The sequence below is a fragment of the Poecilia mexicana genome, unplaced genomic scaffold, assembly GCF_051168715.1.
Source record: "Poecilia mexicana isolate PSO_F unplaced genomic scaffold, ASM5116871v1 scaffold_21, whole genome shotgun sequence".
Lineage (NCBI taxonomy): Eukaryota > Metazoa > Chordata > Actinopteri > Cyprinodontiformes > Poeciliidae > Poecilia > Poecilia mexicana.
In genome coordinates, this window is record NW_028263390.1 from 23263369 (window position 1) to 23287475 (window position 24107).

Consider the following 24107-nt stretch of genomic DNA (forward strand, 5'->3'; position numbering starts at 1 on the left):
GCTTTGGATCTCTGGGAGCAAAGATCCAGGTTGAACGAGTCCAACGTGACGCAATTTATTGATCCTTACCGGCAGCAGATGATCAATACTGGTTAATGTTTTATTGATGATCAGATTGTTCAGCAAAATGTGTTCCTAAACTCGGTGCAGGTAAACAGATAAAACAACCTGGCAAAGGTAAATACTGAAATGAAAGATTACAAACGTTAAACTGAACTTCAATAAATGAAAAAGTGTTTAAATCAAATCAAAACCTTTCAAACCTAATAAAGTGGCCAGTGAGTTTAGCTGCATCTGAGATGAAAAACGGTCGTCTGAATCTATAAATGGTTCATCTCTAACTCAGCCTTTAGATTCAGGAGTTTTAAAAACAGAACAAAGTTATAAAAGTTCAACTAAAACAAACAAAATAAAAATGAAAAGGAGAAAAAAATGAACTGAAATAAATTAAAACGGAAATTAATGGGGAAAACAAGAGATAACTGGATTCATGTTTATAAAACTAAAACAAACTGAAGTTATAGATTTATTGGCCTTTTGAACTGATATAAAATAGTTTTTCCCACACAAGCTGTTTACATCAGCTGTCTGCAGATGTCAGCGATCCATTTTCCTGCTGGCGCCACTTACGCTGTTCCAAAAAATGGCGACAGCAAAAGATGGGAGAAAACTCAAGAGTGAAGAATAACTGAACCTTTTTTTTCTTCTGTTGAGTATTTACCTAACTGATTTATACATCATCACATAACTTATAAAAACTAAATATTTAACTAGTAAAAACTAGAAACACTAAATAAAACTTAGATCAAAATTCACAATGAAATGAAATTAAACTAAAATGAGAAACTATTATAACTTTGGTAAAGTGGGACTTTGAGCTGCAGATATTAATGATCAATGTGAGAAAAGAATCTGATTTTCTGACAAATAAAAATCCTTATGCATTTATTACTCATCAGTGGGAAACTCAGATTTTATTTCTAAAATCCTTTGCAGCTTAAAAATCTGTTTTGCCTTTTTTGTGCCAAAATGTTGCAAGTTCAGCAAAATCTCAGTTTTTACAGCAACTTTGTTTAATGTCAAAGTTGTGATGAAATGAAGTGGAGCAGGATGAGCTGCAGCTCGGTTTGTTTACAGAGTCCCTGAATTTAATCAGTGGGGTCAGCTGGGTCAGCGGGGTCAGCAGGGTCAGCAGAGTCAGCAGGGTCAGCGGGGTCAGCAGGGTCAGCAGGGTCAGCGGGGTCAGCAGGGTCAGCGGGGTCAGCAGGGTCAGCGGGGTCAGCAGGGTCAGCGGGGTCAGTGGGGTCAGCGGGGTCAGCAGGGTCAGCGGGGTCAGCAGGGTCAGCGGGGTCAGTGGGGTCAGCAAGGTCAGCAGGGTCAACGGGGTCAGTGGGGTCAGCAAGGTCAGCAGGGTCAACGGGGTCAGTGGGGTCAGCAAGGTCAGCAGGGTCAGCAGGGTCAGCAGGGTCAGCGGGGTCAGCTGGGTCAGCGGGGTCAGCAGGGTCAGCGGGGTCAGCAGAGTCAGCAGGGTCAACGGGGTCAGCAGGGTCAGCGGGGTCAGCAGGGTCAACGGGGTCAGCAGGGTCAGCAGAGTCAGCAGGGTCAGCAGGGTCAGCGGGGTCAGCGGGGTCAGCAGGGTCAGCAGGGTCAGCGGCCGACGCTGCTGACCCTGCTGACCCTGCTGACCCCACTGACCCTGAACCGCCTCCTTTCAGCCCAGAGACCTGAAGGTTCAGCAGATGAGACGATGTGACAAACTGCGGAAATGAGTTTTTTGTTCAGGTAAGAACTGCTGCTCATTTCTCTGCCTGTCCTCTTGTGTCTGAGCTGGACGCACAGATCAGATCACCGTTTACCTCTCAGATCTTATGCGACGGGTCCGTCCCTCACGCTCGGCCCTGACCGGGTCCAAGGTTTCCTCTGGACCCACCTCACTGAGATTTTCCGTCTGGACCGGCAGCTGTTAGATGATTTCAGGAATAAAGTGATTTTAGTTTGTCTGGTTTTGTTTCAGACACTGAGAACTAAACCAGACGACAGCAGTAGGTGAATGAAATTATTTATATTTATTATAACTAATATAGAGGAACTGAGGCAGGATACCTTTGGGACGAAAAGCTGAGAATCAAAACTCAAAGTAAATAATTTAATGAAGGACAGATTTATATTACTATAAGTGACGTGGAGGTAAAGCCAGCATCTGCCTTGGTGCTGTTGCCATGGAAACCTCCATCTTTACCCTGAACTGTCTGTTTTCACATCTTTTATCTGATGACTCTCCAGAAATCATCTGATTAAATAATGAGTCTATTCTGATGAAACTCTTCATCATATCAAAACTTTGAAAATTTTAAGTGTTGAACATATTTTAGTTAAAATATTGGTCTGATAGTATAATTTTAAATGTCACGTTTTCTTTCACTGCAACTGAAAAATCATCATAATTAATCTGTATGATTGTTTCATTTGGTGATAAAGTTTCTGAAATAAACACTTTGCAATAATATTCAGATTTTTGAATGAGTTGATAGAATAATGAATCGTTTAGAAAACTACCGATTAACTTGCCATGTTTGGTTAGCGACCAGTTATTGATGGACATTAAATACCTGATACCTGATCAGTTAAGCATCTGGAAACCATTAGATCTTGATCACAAGTAGCTAGAAAGCTAATAATTAGCTAACGATTGGGCCATGCGGTGCTGCCCCCAGGTGGCGACTTGTGGTAATGAAAATGGTTTTTCTAACAGGAATCAAGAAGTTAGAAACAACAAACATGGAAACAAATTCTCAGAACAAAATCCTACTTTTATTCTCCTGGATGCAAACGGTCGACTCATCTTGAACTTTTCTAATGTTCAAACACATCATTAAAAATTATTAAAAAACTGTACAGTACAAAAACGAAGAAAGAAAAACAATAAAAAAGGTTTAAAAACAGGCAGAGAAAAGTCTTAAAAACACAAGATTATAAAAGAGGAGAAAGAAATTCATGCAGCAACGTTAAAAACAGCCTGAGGAAGTTTGAATGCATAAAGATAAAAATATGAAAAAGGAGAATAAAATGTTTTCAATGTTTTGAAAACTTTGTGAACCAAACTTCACAAAGTTAAACCGAAAAGATGAAAGTCTGAACATTTCCACTCGGTGAAAACTAAACGCTGCGAAGCAACGAGGAGAAAGGAGAGGAGGATGAGAGGAGGAGAGGAGAGGAGGAGAGGAGGAGAGAAGAAAGGAGAGAAGAAAGGAGGAGAGGAGGAGAGAAGAGAGGAGGAGGAGAGGATGAGAGAAGAAAGGAGAGAAGAAAGGAGGAGAGGAGGAGAGAAGAAAGGAGAGGAGGATGAGAGGAGAGAAGAAAGGAGAGAAGAAAGGAGGAGAGCAGAGGAGGAGAGGAGAGAAGAGAGGAGGAGGAGGAGAGATGAAAGGAGAGGAGGAGAGGAGAGGAGGAGAGAAGAGAGGAGAGAAGAAAGAGGAGAGGAGAGGAGGAGAGGAGGAGAGAAGAAAGGAGGGGAGGAGAGGAGGAGAGAAGAAAGGAGGGGAGGAGAGGAGAGGAGAGGAGAGGAGAGGAGAGGAGAGGAGAGGAGAGGAGAGGAGAGGAGAGGAGAGGAGGAGAGGAGAGAAGAAAGGAGGAGAGGAGAGATGAAAGGAGAGGAGGAGAGGAGAGGAGGAGAGAAGAGAGGAGGAGGAGGAGAGATGAAAGGAGGAGAGGAGAGGAGGAGAGGAGGAGAGAAGAAAGGAGGAGAGGAGAGGAGAGGAGAGGAGAGGAGAGGAGAGGAGAGGAGAGGAGAGGAGAGGAGAGGAGAGGAGAGGAGAGGAGAGGAGAGGAGAGGAGAGGAGAGGAGGAGAGCGGTACGTCGTCCATCTGACCACAGCAACAACAGACAATATTTACAGCCACCTGCAACATTCAGAGGCAACAGATCAACCAAACAGATCAATTCTGATTCAGAGAAGCAACTGAAGCTGCAGACCTGTAGGGGGCGCTGTCAGAGAATTAACAGAAAATGTATTTAATCCGTCAGGGAAGAAATGAGAGAATTCATCTTCAAAGATCAAATTCAATCAAATGTGGCATCAAAGCCACAGAAAACCTCCAGATTCAAAGAGGTCAGATCAAAGTCTGGCAGGAAACTGAAATCTGAGCTACATATTTATTTTGCTAACTAAATATTTAGCTCTAGGTTAAATACTTACTTTGAAAAATATTTAGTTTGAAAATTAAATGTAGGAACTAAATATTTAATATGCACAGTAGCTTGCCAATTAACGGAAGCAGAATACCAAAATAAAAGCTTTTTTATAAATAAAAGGTTTTGTCGACAAAAACATTTAGTTAGCAAAATAAATATTTAATTTATTACTTTCTTTCCTCTTTTTATATTTTATTGTTCGTTCAAAATAAATATACATATTTGGCTCGCACTGAGACTTTCTAACTAAATATTTAGTTTGGAAATCTGACATCAATAAATATGAGAACAATATAGAGACAATATGACTGAAAATGTGTAACTGTCCAGACAGCAGAACCGGACCCGGCCAGCGCCGCAGGTTTACATCAGAAAGTTTCCAGGTTGGACTCTCTGCAGCTCTGAGCCGCTCGGCTCTCTGGATCCTGACAGAACCAGAACCTATCATTTCTGTAAAACGTTTCAGTAAAACAACCAACAGAAACACAACCTGAGGTTGGATCTTATATTTATTCCTTCTTCTACCTAAACTCTGCATCTTAGAAATTTACTGATATTTTCTAAATTATGTTGCATAACGAAGATTTCAGCACCATTAAAACCAAAATAAATACAAAATATGATAAAGAATAAAATAATTAAATAAGGAAGTTTAAATTAATAATGCAGCAGAAAGGCACTTCCAAAGCTCCCATCTTTTTCTGTTTCGCTCCGTTTCCATGGCGCCTACACTCTGTGGCGGCCATCCTGCGCCGCGGCGCTCGTTGCCATGGTGACGCTGATGTCAAAGCAGGTCTCCATCATGACGCGGGCCTTGCAGAGGCTGACGCAGGACTCCAGCTCCGCCGTGGCCCGAGCCAGAGCCTCCAGGTACTCCTGGGACTCCCGGTCCAGGTTCTGGTCGACGTCGACTGCAGAGGAGAAACGGCGGCGTTACGAAAACCGGCGGTTAAAACCCTGAGAGGAGGCGCAGCGTGCCGACACGCGGAACTGGAACGTGTCTGCTGCTCCGGGTTGTTGTGGAGTTTTCTGACCGATCGGAGCAGAACCGAACTCTGGAGTTATAAACGTCTCAACGCCACAGAAAACCTCCAGATTTAAAGAGATCAGAGGCATAAAAAGGTTCATTTTCAGGTTTCCTGACTGAAGAGAAACAAAACTAAACTCTTTCTGAAACCATCTGAAGGTTAATTATCCATCAGACTCCCTGCAAAACGATTCCAGCTGCTGTTTCACCGTTTAGACACCAAACATACATCAATAAGTTAATGTGCATCAACAGCTGCAGTGGAGACCAGTGGGATTAGCACAGAGGCTAACATCCACAGTCTGCCTCATCAGGTCAGTAAATAATCAATAAATTCATAAATTCAGATCCAGTTCAGTAATAACTAAAATATGTTTAAACAAAATGAACTCATGAATTTATCCAGTAAAATCAGAATTAAACTTTTAAATGTTAACTGGCTGCTGCTCCAGATCTGTGAAAACAGTTTGAATCAGTTATTGATTATTGATTGGAAGGTTTCTGTGAACTGAGGAGTTTCAGAAAGAAAATCGACTGACAGATAAACGGTAAAACATTCAGAACCTATAAAACTCCAGGCTCCGGTCGGCACATCCATGGTTTTTATTTAAAACTAAAACAACTTAAATGAATAAATATTTTATATAAACCATAAAGAACCAAAGTTTCTCACAGTCTGAGCGCCACCTGCTGGGCGGCAGCATCAGGTGCAGCTTCGCCTCCTGCAGCTCCGCCTGCAGCTCCGCATGGCGGCGGCTCAGCTGCTGCAGCCGCTGGAGCAGAACCTGAGGAGGAGACAGAACCTGGTCAGAACCAGAACCAGAACCCGGTCAGAACCAGTACCTGGTTAGAACCAGAACCTGGTCAGAACCAGAACCAGAACCTGGTTAGAACCAGAACCAGAACCAGAACCCGGTCAGAACCAGAACCAGAACCAGAACCCGGTCAGAACCAGAACCAGAACCCGGTTAGAACCAGAACCTGGTTAGAACCAGAACCAGAACCCGGTCAGAACTAGAACCAGAACCCGGTCAGAACCAGAACCCAGTTAGAACCAGAACCCGGTCAGAACCAGAACCAGAACCCGGTCAGAACCAGAACCTGGTTAGAATCAGAACCAGAACCTGGTCAGAACCAGAACCCGGTCAGAACCAGAACCAGAACCCGGCAGGAACCAGAACCCGGTCAGAACCAGAACCAGAACTTGGTCAGAACCAGAACCTGGTCAGAACCAGAACCAGAACTTGGTCAGAACCAGAACCTGGTCAGAACCAGAACCCGGTCAGAACCCGGGTCAGGAAGAGTCATTAATGAAGCTCCAGGTTTTTCTTCAGACGAGGAGGAAACTGTTTCCATGACGACATGATTTCAGGAAAACCTGCTGACTCTTAAAAACGTTCATCTTTAATTTCCTGAAAACACTGTAAAAAATAACCATTTAAATTATTGTCAACATGAAAAGTTTGACTTAAAAATCTGAAAAACTGAATCTGAAGTCTAAAAGTTTGACATAAAATCTGTAAGTTCTGTTCATAAGGATCCAATAATGTAGAAATATAATAAAATCAGAAGTTCAGGGATAAGAAACCAAGGTTTAGAGAAATTCAATTATGAAGAAAAAATGTAATTAAAATGTTTACAATGAATTATTGATTGATTGATTGATTGATTGATTGATTGATTGATTGATTGATTGGATGATTATTATTATGACAGGAAACCATTTCTGTAAACATGAAGACGTTTCATAAAAGACATGCAGGAGGAAACAGATGAACTTTAATATTTGACCTCTGACCTCACCTTCTCCACGTCCTGCAGCGGCGGCTGAGGAAACGGAGAGGAGACATTCAGAGCCATCATCATCATCATCATCATCATCGTCAGAAATAAACCAGAGCCTGACCTCTGACCCCGCCTCCTTCCTCTGCAGCCGCTCCACGTCGTCGATCTCGTACACCTTGATCTCAAACGGCTCCTTCAGGGCGCCGCCCAGCGCCGGCAGCTCCACCCACTGACCTCCGACCTTCCTGCCCAGGGCCGAGGCGTCCGGCAGCGGGGCGGGGATCAGCCGCCGCCGCAGGAAGCCGCCTGCAGGACGGACAGGTGGGGGGCGGAGTCAGAGCCGAGACGCATCAACACACACCCACCCAACAGGAAGTGACTCATTATGACATCATTTCTGATCATTTCTGATCATTTTGGTTCATAATTCATTTAGTTTACAAATATTTCAGTATTTTATTCGCCTGATTAAAAATAAAAATTAACACTGGAACGTTTTGCTACAGTTTAATTATGAGAAAATTTACACGACATATGAATTTATGCTTAATAATCCATAATCATAAGATAAATTAAATCCGATTAAAATGTTTTGAACAGTAATTTTGTTCACAGATAATTTAATGTTCTTCATTTATGGTTCCAGTTATGTTTTTATTTCTTTTATTTATTGTTTTGTTTGTTTTGAATATTTATAAAATCTTCCAGTTGCAGTAATAACTGTCTTTTATTATAAATGTATTGATCTTTGAGAACAAACTGATTCTTACATCATTATGTTACTAGAAATGGACTCAAAGCAACAATATTATTGTTTATCACAATAATTAGTGGCAGGAGTTAAAGAAACTTTTCATTAATATTTCTGTACTGAATATGTTTATTGATCTGTGAAATATTTTCATCTTAAATGTAACTTTATAAACTAAGCAGAAAATCATCAGAAATAACAGAAATAATGACTAGAAACCATAAATCTGTGAGGAATTAATCTATTCAATGTTTCACTAAGTGATGAGTTACTGAAATAAATAAACTTTAATAATAATCTCATTTATTCGGTGGGTTTAAATTCCAACATATTTATTTTCTTTAACAGTTTTAACCTTTAAACGTTGAGTTGTGAGCTGATCTCAGACTGATCCTCTGAAACATCAGCTGGTTTAAACGAGGCGCCATCATCATCATCATCATCATCATCATCATCATCATCATCATCATCATCATCATCATCCCGATGATTTACAACCAGCAGCTGTCGCTTCGTTATAAACAGGATCGATTAGTGAAGCAAACGGCGACGATAAACTGTGAGGAGCGTCAGACTGAGGGGTGTGTGTGTGTGTGTGTGTGTGTGTGTGTGTGTGTGTGTGTGTGTGTGTGCGTGTGTGTGTGTGTGTGTGTGTGTGTGCATGGATGAAGTGTGAGGCGATAATTGGAGCTGGACGTGTTCGCTGGGAATCCCTCATGAAACTTTCATGAAGGATTCTCGCCGCAGCGTTCTGCATGAATCTCAATCACCGCAGGAAGCTAGAAAAGGATCTGCGGCTCAGAGGAATCGACGCGCTCAGACATCAGACAGGCAGCAGCACAACGTTAAGCCGACCGCCTCATCATGATCCGACACCCGCAGGAATCCATAAAAATGTTATGTGTCCATCTTTCCCCAGATGAGTTTATGGCTCTGTTAGTTTCTGACCATGACTGGCCATCAGAACCCATTTTAAAAATAATCGGCTCTTATAGGAACGTGGAACAGCTCCAGAGTTCACTTTGACATTTTTCCTTTATAGAAGAAAAAAATTCAACTTTAGATTTAGGAAACGTCACTGAAGACATTTCAAAGTCATAATCTACTGAGTTTTTACAGTTTGCCAGATTTAAAAGACCTTAAAAGTCTTTCAGAAAAATAAATCACTTATATTTTTATTCCATTTTCCACTCTTAAGATCCACATATTATAATTAAAATTATGAGGATCGGAAAGTGTGAACATGTAAAGGATGAAGGAGGAAACATTTACTTTCATTGTAATAAATGAAACTGGTAGAAAAGACAAAATTACTAAAACACAATGGACATTTTTCCACCTCACTGCTCCAGTAGATCATTTTTTTGCTGGCTCATAATAGATTTTCCTGTAAATGGCTCCACCTGGTGGTTAGCAGATGTACTGCAAAGCCAGGAGTGAACGCACTGAGTCGATCAGCCGTTGGACTGATCACTATAATTTAATGTCTGCTCACCGTTTCCTCTCTTCTTGGGCGACTTGGACACCCTGCCTCGGTTGGACGCTCCGCTCTCGCTCATGGAGTCGTGGGCTGACGAAGTGCTGCCGGTCGTCTCACTGTCTCGGATCATGCTCTCGTAGCCGCTGCTGCCCCCGCTGTGGTAAAACAAGGCGGTGCGGCCCATGGCGGGGGGAAGCTCCCCGCTGAGGATGCTGCTGTTGTCGCTGCCGTGTCCGCTGCTGTAGCGCTGCGCCCGGCGGGGGGCTGTGATCTTGCTGTAGGGTGAGGGCAGCAGCGGGCCGACGCCACTCGTCCCGCTGTCGGTACTTTCGCTTTCTCCAGCCCCTCTGCTGAGCTGCTTCTGACCAGCGGCGAGCTCGCTGACCCGGCTGTTAGCTGCCCTGCTGATGACCTGCTTGGTGCCCATGATGGTGCCTCTTCCCGTCTTAACTCCGGTTCCGGCTCTGGCAGGAGGCTTGCCGGTTGGGGGTAGGCTGGCATTGGGCCCAGGAGGGGAACTCAGGCTTTTAGAGCTGCTGGTTGACGATGGTCGAACCTTCAGTCCAGCAGAACCAGCAACACGGGAGTTACCGTTGCTTCGGACCTGCGATAGTTTGCTGGCTGTTGAAAGGAAAGTAGAAGAGGCTTGGGAGGAACAGGGGATGTTTAACGGCGGAAGGCCAAGTCTTGGTGCAGATCTGCTGGATTTGCAGCTACTCCCTGCAGCAGCACCATTAGCATCCCTGAACGCCTCCGGTTTCAGCAGAGTTGAGGTTGGACTGTCTCCCCTCTCCAGAGATCTCAAGCTGCCATAGAACCTGTGAGAATCTGCTTTGGCCCCTCGTGTCTTCAGACTGGAAGACGTTCTGGCAGAACCATGGTCCATTTTCAAACTAGACGTCTTGTGACTGAATGAATCCGCTCGGTGCCTGAAAGTGAACTCCTCCTCTGAGGTTAAGCTTTTAGGGAAAGCAAACCTTCCACTGTCACTGCTAGGTTTTAAGGCACTTGGAAACTTTGTCTTCTGTTCTTGGCTGGACTGTCTGATAAGTGGCGTAGGAGGGGAGATGTTTCCAGAGCCAGACTTGGAGATCATGCTACTTTTCTGCCCATTTGACTTCTTCCCCAGTGATGAAAACCTTAATGTCCCCGTCACACCGGCAGCTTCTTGACCCCATTTCGTTTCAGGGTTCTGTGAAGTGGAAACAGTTCCCAGAGTTGTTGCACCTCGTGTGAGCCGTGGCAGCTTGATGAGAGTATCTCCTCTTCTGCTGATGGGCTTCTCGCAGCCATCAACAACTCTCTGAGCTGTGGAAGACATTTGTGTCTTCGGAGATCGAGGAACACTGTTGCTGTTTCCTCCAGACCTCTTGGGGGAGATGCTGGCTGTGCCACTTCTCATTGGCTTGCCTGCAGAGAGAAGCTCAACCTCTCTTGGATCAACGAAGGTGCTTCCCTGAAACAACAGGTTCTCTTGTGTGCTGTTGCCTACGACTCCAGAAGAGGTAGGCTTGGTTTTCCTGGGAAGACTGGAGTGGTGGGTGTGGTGGGGAGAAGACGTTGGAGTGCTTAAGGCTCTCACCTTAGAGAATCCTTTCGGTGTGGCTTTGGTGGAATCAGGGAAAGCAGAGGCCTTGGTAAATGATGGTTTGTTGGGCGTGGCGGGATCACTGTCCAGCTCTGAGAAACAAATGCCACTGTCATTCAGCGAACTCTTCAAGCCATGCTGCAGAAATGGCTGTCGATGGTATATACTTGGTGAGATCAGGGTGGACGCGCTCTCTGCTGCTGTCCTCTCATCTCTCATGAAAAACCTGTTTGCTGAAGTACTGTCTTCACTTTCAGCAGGTCTTAATCCTGCAGACGAATGGCAGCCTGATCCTGTAACTCCATGCTGGGTTGTGTAAGCGTCATACTCATCATTGATGCTGCTGATGATGCTGACTGGACGGGAACCTGCAGCGAAGGCCTGCAGCGAACACTCTGGGTTGAAGCTGAGGAGGTTGGCGGGGCGGCCATTGTCCGGGACGAGGCCGATAGGAAGCTCCTCTATGACGGTGAACACCAGCTCATCCTCCCCGTTCAGCTCCACAGGCTGCTGGAGCGTGATGGTGGTCCTGAGGAAGTCTCTGTCCAGGCATCTTCCTAACAAAGCCGCTCGAAGGCCACTGACTTCCATGGGGTAACCTGTGGAGTGGTGGGACCTTTCCCTGTCTGGTAACTCCAAAGGTTGGCTTTGTCTTGGTGCTTGGTAGCTCATACCCACTGGGGGAGTCCTGCTGAGAGCTTCTCCTGAGTCAGATGCTGCTATGGGCCTCTGGGGTAACGGCTGAGGAGGTGATGGTCTGGTTGCAGCTCCTCTAACCTTCTCTCTTACCACCGGCTCTGGATCTGATGAACAAGGCTCACTGGACTGTAAAGGCTGAATGAGGGAGCCGGAGAGTTTTTCTCCATCAGCACTGGTCCTTTTGGAGGATTCCACTGGGCTTCCAGCCGAAGGGAGTCTGGAGTCTGGTCCGGTTAGGTTTAGAGAGGAGTTCTCATCAGATTCTGGTCCAGCTTGATTCTTCATTGGTTGTGTTTCTCTGCTCTCTGTGCTTAACGCGTTTGGAGCTTCACTGCCATCGATGCAATCAAGCCTCTCCTGCAGCTCTGCGAATGTGTTGCACTTTAAGTGATCTCCGTCTGAACGGGGAGAGTCTTTGGTTCGCTTCTTGTTCAGGGAGGGAATGATGGGCACAAAGGAAGGCGGGCCCTCATTGTCGCTCAGCTCTCGGTCAGATATTGCCGTTCCACCGGGTCCGACGTAAATAACGGTGTCGCAGGACTGTTCACTGCTGGAGGAATAGTCAGGATCGCTGGAGAGCAGCAGCGGGATATCAGGATCCAGAGCCACGATCCGGGGGTAGAAAGGCTGAACATGAGGAGGCCGATGGGATGGACCTTCCTCACAGGAGCTGTCGCCTCCGGAAGAGCTGGAGGCGTACTGGAGACAACAAGACAGTTAGCACAAGAATGACAGATGCAGGCAGAGGAAAGGCTGTAGCCGCTCACCCTCCCACAGCCCAGCTAAGCTAGCGTTAGCTTAATCACACTTTGGTTACCTAGCAACAACTTGTTCAGTAACATGCGCAGCAGCAGTTTCATGTTGCCCAACATACTGGGGCGTACTTTAGTCCCTAGAGATCGGTGTGTAGTCGACTCAAAACTACGTCACAAAGTTTTACAGCCGCAGACCTGAACTCAGTAAAGGTCTGACAGGAAACAGCTGGACAGGAAACAGCTGGACAGGAAACAGCTGGGCAGGAAACAGCTGGGCAGGAAACAGCTGGGTAGGAAACAGCTGGGCAGGAAACAGCTGGGCAGGAAACAGCTGGGCAGGAAACAGCTGGGCAGGAAACAGTGTTCACATCCAACTGGTAATGCTGAAAGTCGGCCCAATTGATTACAAGATGCACAGCATGACTGCCACACCTGGCTGACTCACCCAGCTGTTGGCGTGATGTCAGAGTTTGTCACAACTAATGCAGATATTTGGTACATAAAAGCTCAACCACCTGGCCGGTTCACAGGGTAACACAGTTCACCTGAGCAGTTTCAAGTTTTACCTTTGGGCCTCATAGCTGCTTAAAAATCAAAAAAATATTGGTGTGAAGTGATTTCAAATAAAACAAAAATGTCATGTCATTAGTTTGGCAGTATTTTGGATAATTAAAACTAAAAACGAATCAATAATGATCAATATTGACTGATAGGAAACGGCGTTATTGTGAAACACGGTAATATCTCACAGCTGATTATTCTGCTGGGAAAAGGACAATTTGAACTTTGATGTTTTTCCACAGAGGAACTACAAACAGAAGTCGTTTCTCATTGCTTATTTAGAAGACCAATAAATAATCAATATTGAATCAGGAGAAAGCACAAAGACACTGTGTTAAATAACACAATGGAGAATAAACTCCTTGTTATCAGGTTCTGCCCTCAGATCCTTCAGAGAAGCTGTGAAACGAGGTGAAGTAACAGACAAAGTACTTTGGATCTCTTCTTCCTCGTGCGGTGGATGCGGGACGCCAGCTGCACCGTGGTCAGCGTCTCCATGAAGTTCGCCGGTGAGTCGGAGATGTGGGCGATCATGGTGGTTCGACAGTTGATGTTACCCAGAGACTCGCTGAGCAGCATGGTGAGCTTGCTGTCTCTGAATAATAGATCATAAAAAACCTCGTTAGACCAGAAGAACGAGGAAAAGACGCCAGAGAAACCCAGGGGACCGTTCATTACGCCGCGCTGAAGTTGGACTCAGACGGGCAGAGAGAGGAATGAGCAGGAATGTCTCATCTCACATTCATGAAGCGCACTTTGAACTGTGCGCCACGTCTTCTACCAGACGCAGAATGAAACGCTGCCTTTGAAGACCTGGAGGAGGCTGCTGAGGGAAACTGGATTTACATACTGCAGCCTTCTCTAGTTTAACACCAACAGCAAAACTGGAAATATCAGTTTGGGCTTTTATCTGCAAGGAGTCTTATGGCTTATTTCATGCAAATCAGTGCCTGTCAGCTGCAGACATACGAGACTGAAAAGAATATGACCTAATTATTATTTTATTTTATACCAAACATGCAGATGGACAGACGAGTGGAAAGTCATTAAATCAATTTCAAGACTTTTCCAGACAGAAAAGTCTGGTGAGATATTGACTGCCTGTAAATACTCTTAATAACCACACTTCAGAAACAAGGAACTGTCCCTTTAATTGGCAGCGGAGACCACAGGTCAGTCTTTACTTTCATCATTCGGTAAACTTCTTACCATGACATGAAATGGAAAATAACCTGATGAAATCCTCCATGTTGAATCTAAACAGTAAAAAAGACGGAGGCCGACTCCTCCGTCCCCTGAGGGACATTCTGTCCATCTGTCTGTCCCGAGACGCTCGGTGCTTCTGGTACCTGTAGGGGACGTGCTTGGCCCCGTTGGACAGCGCCAGGATGACGTTCCCCAGAGCGGACAGGGACAGGGACTGCGCCGCGCCGCCCTCCCTGGTCCGGCTGATGTCCGTCTCACAGCTGCCCAGGTCCAGCAGGTGGAGACGACTCCGGCCCGACACTGAGGGACACCGGGACAGAAAACATTCACAGGAAGCTCTGATGCAAAATTAAACTATCGTGATTAATGCCTGCTGGAATGGACATGAGAAAGGAAAATATTTGTGCGAATTTTAGCCCAGAAGTCACAAAACCAGATCAACCCAAAGGTCCAGAATCTATCTGCAAGTCCAACAAGTCCCCAAGTCCAGAACCAGAACCAGGAACCATCATAGACAAACAGAACATTTTATGGATGCATAAAGCTGCGGAGCTCCTTCAGTGACAAACTGCTGCATCCAAGGTGGACAAAAAAGCGTCATAGCAGATCCTTCCTCTCAGAGGTTAAGACTGAGAGTCGGGACTCAATTCAATTATTTAATCAATTTAACTGCAGGGTCTGTAATTAATTATTCACATTCTAATTTATTGACAAAATAAGCAACATTTTCAATCCAAAAACCATTTTGCTGCCAAGTTATTATTGTTGTTGTGCACCAGATTTACGGACATCCCAGAAACACGCAGATATAAAGGTTCCACTCTGAAGTTCTGTATGTAAATTTAACATATTTAAATTTATGTCATTAATTCATCAAAATTAACATATTATAATCCAAAACCATCAATGCTCCTAAAAACTCAGTGTTTCCATTCCTGTGGTATTTGCAGCTTTTTGCCTATTTTAATTATTTTAAATGACATTTCTGCTGGTTTTTGAATCGCTGAATCTGTTATTTCATTTTGTATATGAATACGTTGTTAACTGCACTGTACTGCTGTGATCTTCTGAGCAGGATGTTATTTTTAATCCTGTTTTATGTCCCGTACAATAAAAGCTTCTTCCTCAGATCCAGATTTAACGGTTTCAGATAAATGTGTCTCCAGTTCAGCTCCTGGTTGTTTCATGTCTCTAATCAGCCCTGATAAATATTCAGCAGCATTTTAACCACCTGCTTATTCCAGTAATTCAGAGTAATGAGGTTGTGAAAGTTCAACTGTTCACATCAGCAGGATTTAGAAACTGCTGAGAGCAGCTGAGCGCTCCCCTTTCTGCCCGCCGCCCCATAAACACGGCGGGACGCAAGTCGCCGGGCCTCATTAGGCGGACAGTAAAACACCGGTAGCCGTGGAAACGTCTCTGCTGTGGCAGGTGGACGGTCTGTAATTGATCCTGTTCAAATCGGCTCCAGGTGAAGCTAATTAGCAGCTACATGTTAGCAACAGGAAGAGGAGAATTTATTTCTGCCTCAGAGTCTCTGAGCTGCTGTTTCACTCCAACAAGCAAAAAGATCCGACTTCATTTCCACTTCAGAGGTTTAAATTACTGATTATCAAACATGATAAAGGGACATTCTGTGGTTTTATTCTGTGTTTCTGTCTTTACTTTGTGCAGAAGGAAATAATGGAGGAAAACCTGGCAGCATTTCAGTAAAAGTCAAGTTTTCTCTGAACATCAAACAGACAAGCTGAATATTTTATTCATGCAACCTTTATGTGTTTTGGTATAAACAAAATGTTTGCATTAATACCAAAATGATGAAGATCCCAGGAAGGAGATTCATAATCACTGCAGCTGTGAAGCTCTTTAATCGGAGCTTTGTCTTTAAATGAGCTGCTTCAATACATTTTATTTTGGTGTTCTTTGCAGTGAAATCACTTTTTTAGCAATATAAGCTTTAATGGTTTCTTCCACAATGAAGAGGCCACCATTCAAAAAGCAAAAGTTACATTTACAGTTTGGAACTGTGAGGTATGGGGGTGGCAGCATCATGCTGTGGGGTGGTGAACCTCAGATGGCTGAGGAGAAAAATTATCTCAGTATGTTTCAAAAAGATGTTAATTGAAATCTCCTCGATGTTTTTCGTAATTTCTCCCGGCGTTTTGTCGGCCGCTGCCCTCTGACCTGTTGCCTTGTTGCTCTTGTCCGCCCTCTCCTGGTAGAGGTGAAGCGTGAACAGGAAGTGGGAGTTCCTCCGGGCGTCCCGGTCGTCCGGCGTCCGGCTGCTCCTCCTCTCCGCCAGAGCGGCGTCCAGGAAGTAGGCGGCGCGCTCGGCGCTGGTCGCCCGCAGCTCCGTCTGGTTCTGCAGCTGATCGGACAAAACGGGAAACAAATTTAATTATTTCTGCAATTAGAAGAGAAGTTTCTTAAAAACGTAAAACATGAACCATCATAATAAAGAACAGGAATCAGGAAGGAGCTGCAGGAGGTTCTTCAGAAACAGGTTTCAGGTTAAACCTTCTTCGTTTTGCTCTGATTCCCGTATTTAAAGAACTCCTGACTTTAACTGAACTCTGGTTGAAACGAAGACGTCTGAATCTCTGCAGCTCAAAGCGAAGCCGCTTCTTCGCCTCGCAGAGATAAAAGGCCAAATGAGACAGAATGGGGTTTGATGAAATAAGGACGGAGCGCAGCGCAGAAAAGTGTGCAGTGACAGAAGAAGAAAATTAAAGAGAGAGCAGATAAAAAGAGTCAGACTGACGGAGCCCGGGGAGATAAAAGAGAGGAAGATCCAAACTAATTGGACGGTTCTGGAGAGCGACGAAGTCCCAGGAGGTGAAGAGGAGGTCAGGGGGACGTGTGAGAAGAAGAGAGGAAGTTTAAAGGACGAATGCACACAAAACATCCAAGAGCTCAGAATCATGTGAAACGGGTTTGTTACTTTGCTCCACATGATTTTCAAAGTTTGTTTGATTCATCCTGATATCGTATCGGGTCAATATCGTATCGGTCAATAATCAAAGCTGTGGTATCGTATCGGCCAATAATCAAAGCTGTGGTATCGTATCGGCCAATATCGTATCGGCCAATAATCAAAGATGTGGTATCGTATCGGGTCAATATCGTATCGGTCAATAATCAAAGATGTGGTATCGTATCGGCCAATATCGTATCGGCCAATAATCAAAGCTGTGGTATCGTATCGGTCAATATCGTATCGGCCAATAATCAAAGCAGTGGTATCGTATCGTATCAGGAGGGAAACATCATGTTGTTCACATGATGCTGCGTTGTGTTACACGGCCTCAGTTCACATTTTGTAATGAAGGTTGTTCTTCATCACTAGTTACTTTATAACTCACTAAAATAATTATCCTTCTAGGACTAGTTTAGATTTTATTTGAGTAAAACCTTTTAATGAAATAAATCGTCTTCCTTTGTAGAAAGTGGATGCTGTTTTTCTGCGTACCTGGGAGCCGCAGACAGGATCCTCCCGCAGTGACACGGCCGGCCCCGGGGCCTCCGGTTGGCCCCCCGCCGAGGCAGAGAGTTCAGCCAGCAGGTCGCACAGCGCCTCCTCCTGGCCGGAGATCTCCACCGCCGACACTCTGACGGAGAAACGAGCCCCGCTTTTCTCCCTGCGCTCCTCGATCAGCTTGAAGAGCCAGGAGATGGCGGTGGGCGCCACGCCCAGGCTCTGGGTGGAGCAGTCCCGGCCAATCATGGTGTATGTCTTCCCTGGGGGCGGAGCCAGTGCACACCTGGAGTTTAACGGGGATGTGTGTGTGTGTGTGTGTGTGTGTGTGCGTGCGTGTGTGTGTGTGTGTGTGTGTGTGAAGGAAAAGGAGCGGTTGTTACCCAGGTTGGCGTGTCCGTAGCAGAAGATGCAGCCGTCGGCGCCGTTCACCACCGACTGGATGACCTCTGACACGGTTCCCGAACAAACCTCAGCCTGTCAGGAGCCAGAGGTCAGACCAGGTCATGATGTTATGACATGCAGCAGCATTTGAACTGAGCAAAAAAGTTTTAAAGTGAAGAACGTCCCGAGTCATTTAAAGGAGCAGAATTATGTAAAATCTACTTGTTTGATCTTCCATCATGTTTTCACAAACAAACCTGGAGTTTGACTTTGATTCCTTAATATTTGATAAATTCTTTAACTTCCATGGCAACCACTCAGAGGCAAAACGCCTGGGTGGACTTAGCCCCGCCTCCAAGGCGCAGCTCCTCCCCCTTTCAGCTCCTTCAGACTAGCCAGCAGCAATTAGCAACCAGCTGTTGGAACTGCTGAGCTCATTTTATGAGCTGCTGCTCAGAACACTGCTGGTAAACCACTAAAGGGTTAACAGAGGAGCCATGTTGGGATGACTTCCTGGAGGTGGAGCTTCGGAAAGAGCAGGAGCTTTAAGGCCCAATTCCAAATCAGGAAGTATAATTTCTGTTAAGTCATATTTGATATATATAGTCAGTTGAAGGTCCCATTTACCTGATTGTGCTGTAAAATGGGAACATTTGCCTGGGAAACATAAAACTGCCCCTTTAACATCAGTGTGAGGGGAACCAAAGACTTTTAGGGGAACATTTTTTAGATATTTCACTGGCAGGAAGTGAGGATATTGGCTGCTTCAAACCTGAATATAATTTAGGATGTTAACTGAAGGACACATGCCAACAACTCTTCAGATGTGACTTTCCAGATGATCAAAGTCTGTTTCATTTGTTCAGGTTGGAGCTCAGTGAATCAGTTCATTTCACTCTGAGAAAAGAACTGGATGTTAAATGTCAACAGTAAAGAAACTTAATGCCAACATTCGACTCCAAAAACTTTAAGATGCTTCTTTAAAAGCCGTTAATTTTACGGTTGACATTTAAAATAAATTTCTGGGCCACAGGGAGGCTTTGATATGTTTTAGCTTCATAAAGCATAAAACATTTTGTGGATCAGAACAGATGAACTGGTTGGGTTTCACTTTAGCTGAGGTCACATGTGGTTCATGTCACGATGTGAAGCAACATTTCTGTTTTTATGCTTCTGCTATATACAATGAGGCATAACAAGGAGGAAAGGTGAAAAAGTCACAGCCTGAGTTTATCTGACAGCTTCGCTCTGCTGCTGCACATCAGACACAAACTGCAGCTCTGATCCATCTGCTGCTGCCGGCTCTCTGGGGATGAGGAGCGGCGTGGCGACACCTCCTGATGAAGAGCTCAAACTCCGGCTGCGTGATCTGAATCTACATCTGCAGCTGAAACCTGTTCATCCTCACACATCCAGACGGTGATGGAGAGCTTCAGGAGCTTCTCCCACCTGAGAGGCGTCCTGCGTGAAGATGGCGTCGAAGCTGAAGGTCTTTGGCGCCGCGGCGATGGATCGTCTCTGAGAGGACGCAGAGTTCCCGCCGTTCGGAGTCTCAATCAGCGTCAGCTGCTTTTTTCTGCCGTCCACCTTCAGGAAGGACATGGACTCCGAGTCGCTGCTGTTAGCAGAGCTGATGCGGACCATGACCCGAACCTGAGGACGGACAGGAAGTCCACATCAGAGACCGGAGCAGAGCAGCGACTTCCTGTCTGACAAACTACAATCAGTACAGTGGAGGGAACTGCTAGCTAAAAAGCTAGCTGCGCTAACACTAAAGGACTAATCATAAACATTAGCTCTGCTAATGCTAAAGTGCTGCACCAATTAGCTAAAGCGCTAACTTCTACTATCTTGATGGCCACCAGATGTTAAAGATAAGACATGTACTGTGATGCACTAAACTGCTCTATATTATTATAATCATGAAGATGAAGCTAAATGCTAAAGCCGTTCAGATTATCTCTGTCCTTCAAGCTCCAATTTCATTTTGACATTTTAATCCACCTGTCCCATAGTTACTGTTTTTATGTTTCTGTCTTTTTCTCTGCAGTTAGTTTTATTTTCTTCCTTTAAGTTTCTTGTTTTAAACAAAGTTTTTAGCGAAAAAAAAAACAAGAGAGGAAATGGAGCTGCTGTGTAACCAGACTTCAAAATAAGAGCATGAACATAAACAACTGACTACTTGCAGAATTCTTAATTGAGAACAAAAACATTGAGTTTTATTCAACTGACAGTTTAAGAAAACAGGAGAGTAAAATAATCCTTCAGAATTTAGATTAGAGGGAGGAAAGTTAGCAGAAACATTCAATTAAAAATCTGCATTTTTAATGCTAACATTGCTAAACCCACTAAATTTATTATTGCAAAATAAATCTGAAACAAATCTTGGTTGTCGGCCTGCAGCTTCGTTTCTGGGATTAAATCTGTTTTTACCAGCTGGAGCCGCAGACCAAACTAATCCCATCGACTGAAACGTGACTGAGCTGCAGCTCCCTGTCTGACCGTCGGGTCGGGTCTCTGCTGGGGTTCATCAGCCGTCGCAGAGCTGCTGAGTCAGCAGGTCAAATTCAGACCAAAACCCATCAGAATCAAAGAGTTGCCACGGCGACCGGGCGGAGCGGATCACCGGCCGCGCCGCTGCAGACAGGAAGCAGCTGCTGGAAGAACCAGAAACGGCCTTGATCCAGAGGATGCTGCCGTTACCACGGCAACCACAGGTGAGGGGAACCGAGGCAACGTGAAGGACGGCGAACGCAGGCTGATGATTCTGAGACGCAGCGTGTCGCAATTAATGAACTCGTTAAGGATCGAGTGATGAAGAGGAGCTTAACGAGAGAGGAGAGGAAGGTCAAAGGTCACGACAAGCTGCTGGTCAAAAAGGTCATTAAACCTTCAGGAGATCATTAAAAGATTAACAAGTTTTACCAGGAATCAGGAAAACAAGAAGGAAACAGGAAGGAGAAAAAGATGAATGAAGGAGAAGCGGAGCGTCGAGTCGATCGACGGTTTATGAGCCTCAGAGGAACGACTGCTGTAAACAAACGGCTTCAGTTTATGAGCAACAGCTGCAATAAACGAGGAAGAGGAGGGGGAGGAGGAGGAAGAGGAGGAGGAGGAAGAGCAGCGGTTCTGCTGCTGAGTTGAATCTGTAGAAAAACCCAAACTGAGGATTTGATCAGAAATGTTTCCATTGAGAACAAACTGAGGTTCTGGGTTTGATTTCCTCATCAGAACCTGGATCAGAACCCGGACGGCCTCCTACCTTCCCCATGCCGGGCGTGTCCTTGACCTTTGACCCGGCCCGTAGGAGGCATGGCGGGACGGCGGGCGGCGACAGCTGCAGGGCCCCGCTGAAGCCTCCGGTGAACAGCGGTGGGCCCGGCGCCACCGGACCCGGCTGGGACTTCCTCCTGCGGGACAAACTGAACTTCTGAGCCGCCCTGCAGGGAGAGAGAACCGAGACAGAACCGAGACCGGTTCTGGGTCAGAACCGGATCAGAAATATCAAACATTTATAGATATAAACAAAGATATGAACGTTAGAGTCCGGATGGTTCTGACCCGACCCACCAGAACCAACCAGTTCTGAGGAACAATCAGAACTTTTAAACACCAGAACTGGAGCTGGAACCAGAACCAGGACCAGGACCAGAACCAGAACCAGAACCAGGGCCTCTGATTGACCCCAGAACTTCAGTAACAGAGGAAAACCCTGAACCGGGTTTCTGATCTAATCTGGATCTTCAGCTCCAGAGAAACAAGCAGGGTTGGATTACCGGGCCGAGGAAGAGGAGGAAGAGCGGCCCTGCACTCCTCCTCTTCATCCCTCCATCCAGTCCAATCAGAAAACAGAGCATGTAATCGCAGCGCCATGAAGGACGGCCTGCAGGGATTCACCACCGTGTGTGTTCTCACACACAGGGCAGAGAGCCGGGGGTGTGTGTGTGTTTGTGTGTGTGTGTGTGTGTGTGTGTGTGTGTGTGTGTGTGTGTGTCTGTGTGTGTGTGTGTGTGCGTGTGTGTGTGTGTGTGTGTGTGTGTGTGCGTGTGTGTGCGTGTGTGTGCGTGTGTGTGTGTGTGTGTGTGTGTGTGTCTGTGTGTGTGTCTGTGTGTGTCTGTGTGTGTGTGTGCGTGTGTGTGCGTGTGTGTGTGTGTGTGTGTGTGTGTGTGTGTGTGTGTGTGTGTGTGTGTGTGTGTGTGTGACATTCATGCTTCATCGCTGGGATCTGCAGCCAAATGTTAACAAGAGACAAAATTCGTCCAGGAATAATCCGATTCTGAGGCGACACGATTTTCTGCTTCTGGACTCCGAGTGAAAAAGTCACAAAGTTTTCTGCAGATTTTTCACGGAACAAAAACCAGAACGAAAGAAAAGCAGCAGCAAGGAAAGTTAGAGAGAGAAGGAGCAGCTTCAGACATCATGACTCGGCTGAACGGAGCAGATCTGGATCAGCAGTGTGAATGTTAACGACCCAACAGAACCAGCAGAACCTTTCCTGTCCAGATCATCGGTTCTGAACAGAAAGACTCGACATCCTGAGGACTAAATGAGAAAAAATCACAAAACAAGCTGAGGACAGAAATGTGACGTTATGAAAGACAAGAAGTCGACTGATCGGTTGGTGATTTGTCCAAGCATATTAATGGAAAGTTGAGTGGAAGGAAAAAGTGTGCTAAAACGAGGATATGGGATTCAAACCTCTTCTGAACCAGAATCGACACCAGAATCATCTAAACCTGCGTTCACACCGCAGCCTGAAGCGACAAGTCAGATTTTTTATCAAACTTGATTTTTGCTGGAAGTTCGCTCTTCCAGATAAACGCATCCTGACCGTGTCTGAACGCTCAGTAGGGGGCGCAGTAGCGTCAGCGTTCTCAGTGTTTGTGGAAGTGAACATGATGCTAACGGTTAGCATAGCTTACACATTGGAAGTTGTTGCCCGACCAGAACCAGCATATTAACAACTTAACCCTCATATAATGGATGGATGTTTTTCTCAGAGACCTTCAGGTCGGATGAACGACCTGGACGTTTGGTCACATTAGAATCGGATACTCAAGTGGCCGGGGTCGCACCTGGATAGAATCCGACCAGAATCCGACCCGTGGTGTTCAGATCGGATTCGGGTCAAACATCAGAACTGGGTCACTTCGGACGCAGCCTTACAGTCCCTCTGCTGATGAGCTTCAGGCTGGATTCGTTTCCAGAACCATTTCACTGACCGCTGTTCCGCGGGTTCTACAGGACGACCAGAGACACCAGAACCAACGAAGAAGAGCTGCAGGTCGGGTTAAAGCAGCAGCAGAACCAAAGAAACGGCTGGAATGAATCCCAACAGAACCTGTGATGAGGGAGGCAGAAACATCACCATGAGAGGAAAACCTTTCCTGTCCTACCATCACAAACAGAAACTGGGAGTCTGTTAAACTCTACTTGGACTTTGACTGGACCAAAGAGCTGAGCTGTCAGGTCCAGACGGTCCAGGTTTGTCCTGATTCTCTTCATCACTCCACCGTCTCTCTGAGGTTCTGAACAGGTTCAACTCCTAGAAATCATCACTGATCTCATCCAGAAATGAGAAAACGCTCCTGAGTTCAGATCAGAACACACAAACGTTTTAAACCCGATCTCTACTCACAGGTCCGGTTGACTCCACTCCATTATCTCCTCACAGCTTTTTGCCTCGAACGTCCGAACCGGTTTTCATCCTGATGCATTATGGAAATGCAGATTCACTCCGAGTGAGAAGAAAATCCAAACCAACAGAGGAAAAGTCGAAACCACTGAGCTCCGTTTACTGGTCAAACTGGACCAAGAGAAAATCCCAACAAGTCTTCATGTTCCATAAACCTGCATCCAGAGGTTCAAACCGTGTTTGATTATTCCCAGGAACATTTCATCGTTTTTCCATGACACATCCAGATTCCTTCATTTATTCAAACATTTGCTGAGCATCAAATCTGGAACTTTCTGCTCCAGAGAATCCGTCAGTTTCACTGCGAACATGTCAAACCTGGATCCTGAGCTTCATCAGGGTTTGGTGAAAAGTTTCTGTCCAGCTGGGGGCCTGGAGACGTCCGTCCCTCCGGAGACAGGAAAACGTCCAGCTGAACTCCTGCAGCCGGAGCAGAGTCGATCCGATGCTCCGTCTTCTCCTCCCAGACATGAAACTGGATTCATCAATCAGCGTCTTCAGAAAGTTTC

The 24107-nt window shown here is 45.6% G+C and overlaps 1 protein-coding gene across 1 annotated transcript in view; it reads right to left on the reverse strand.

Moving 5' to 3' along the window:
* Positions 1-4432: 4432 nt before the first annotated feature.
* The window catches only part of LOC106904300 (kinesin-like protein KIF26A), a 30026-nt gene continuing 10351 nt past the window's right edge, over positions 4433-24107 (reverse strand). The window contains exons 3-13 of the mRNA XM_088002144.1: positions 21166-21343; positions 19353-19556; positions 17514-17996; positions 16229-16412; positions 14188-14344; positions 13271-13433; positions 9251-12221; positions 7126-7310; positions 7023-7046; positions 5893-6004; positions 4433-5103 (exon numbers count right to left, since the gene is read on the reverse strand). Of these exons, the coding sequence (XP_087858270.1) occupies positions 4919-5103; positions 5893-6004; positions 7023-7046; positions 7126-7310; positions 9251-12221; positions 13271-13433; positions 14188-14344; positions 16229-16412; positions 17514-17996; positions 19353-19556; positions 21166-21343 (4846 nt within the window). The 3' untranslated portion in view covers positions 4433-4918. The remainder of the gene's footprint in view (positions 5104-5892; positions 6005-7022; positions 7047-7125; positions 7311-9250; positions 12222-13270; positions 13434-14187; positions 14345-16228; positions 16413-17513; positions 17997-19352; positions 19557-21165; positions 21344-24107) is intronic.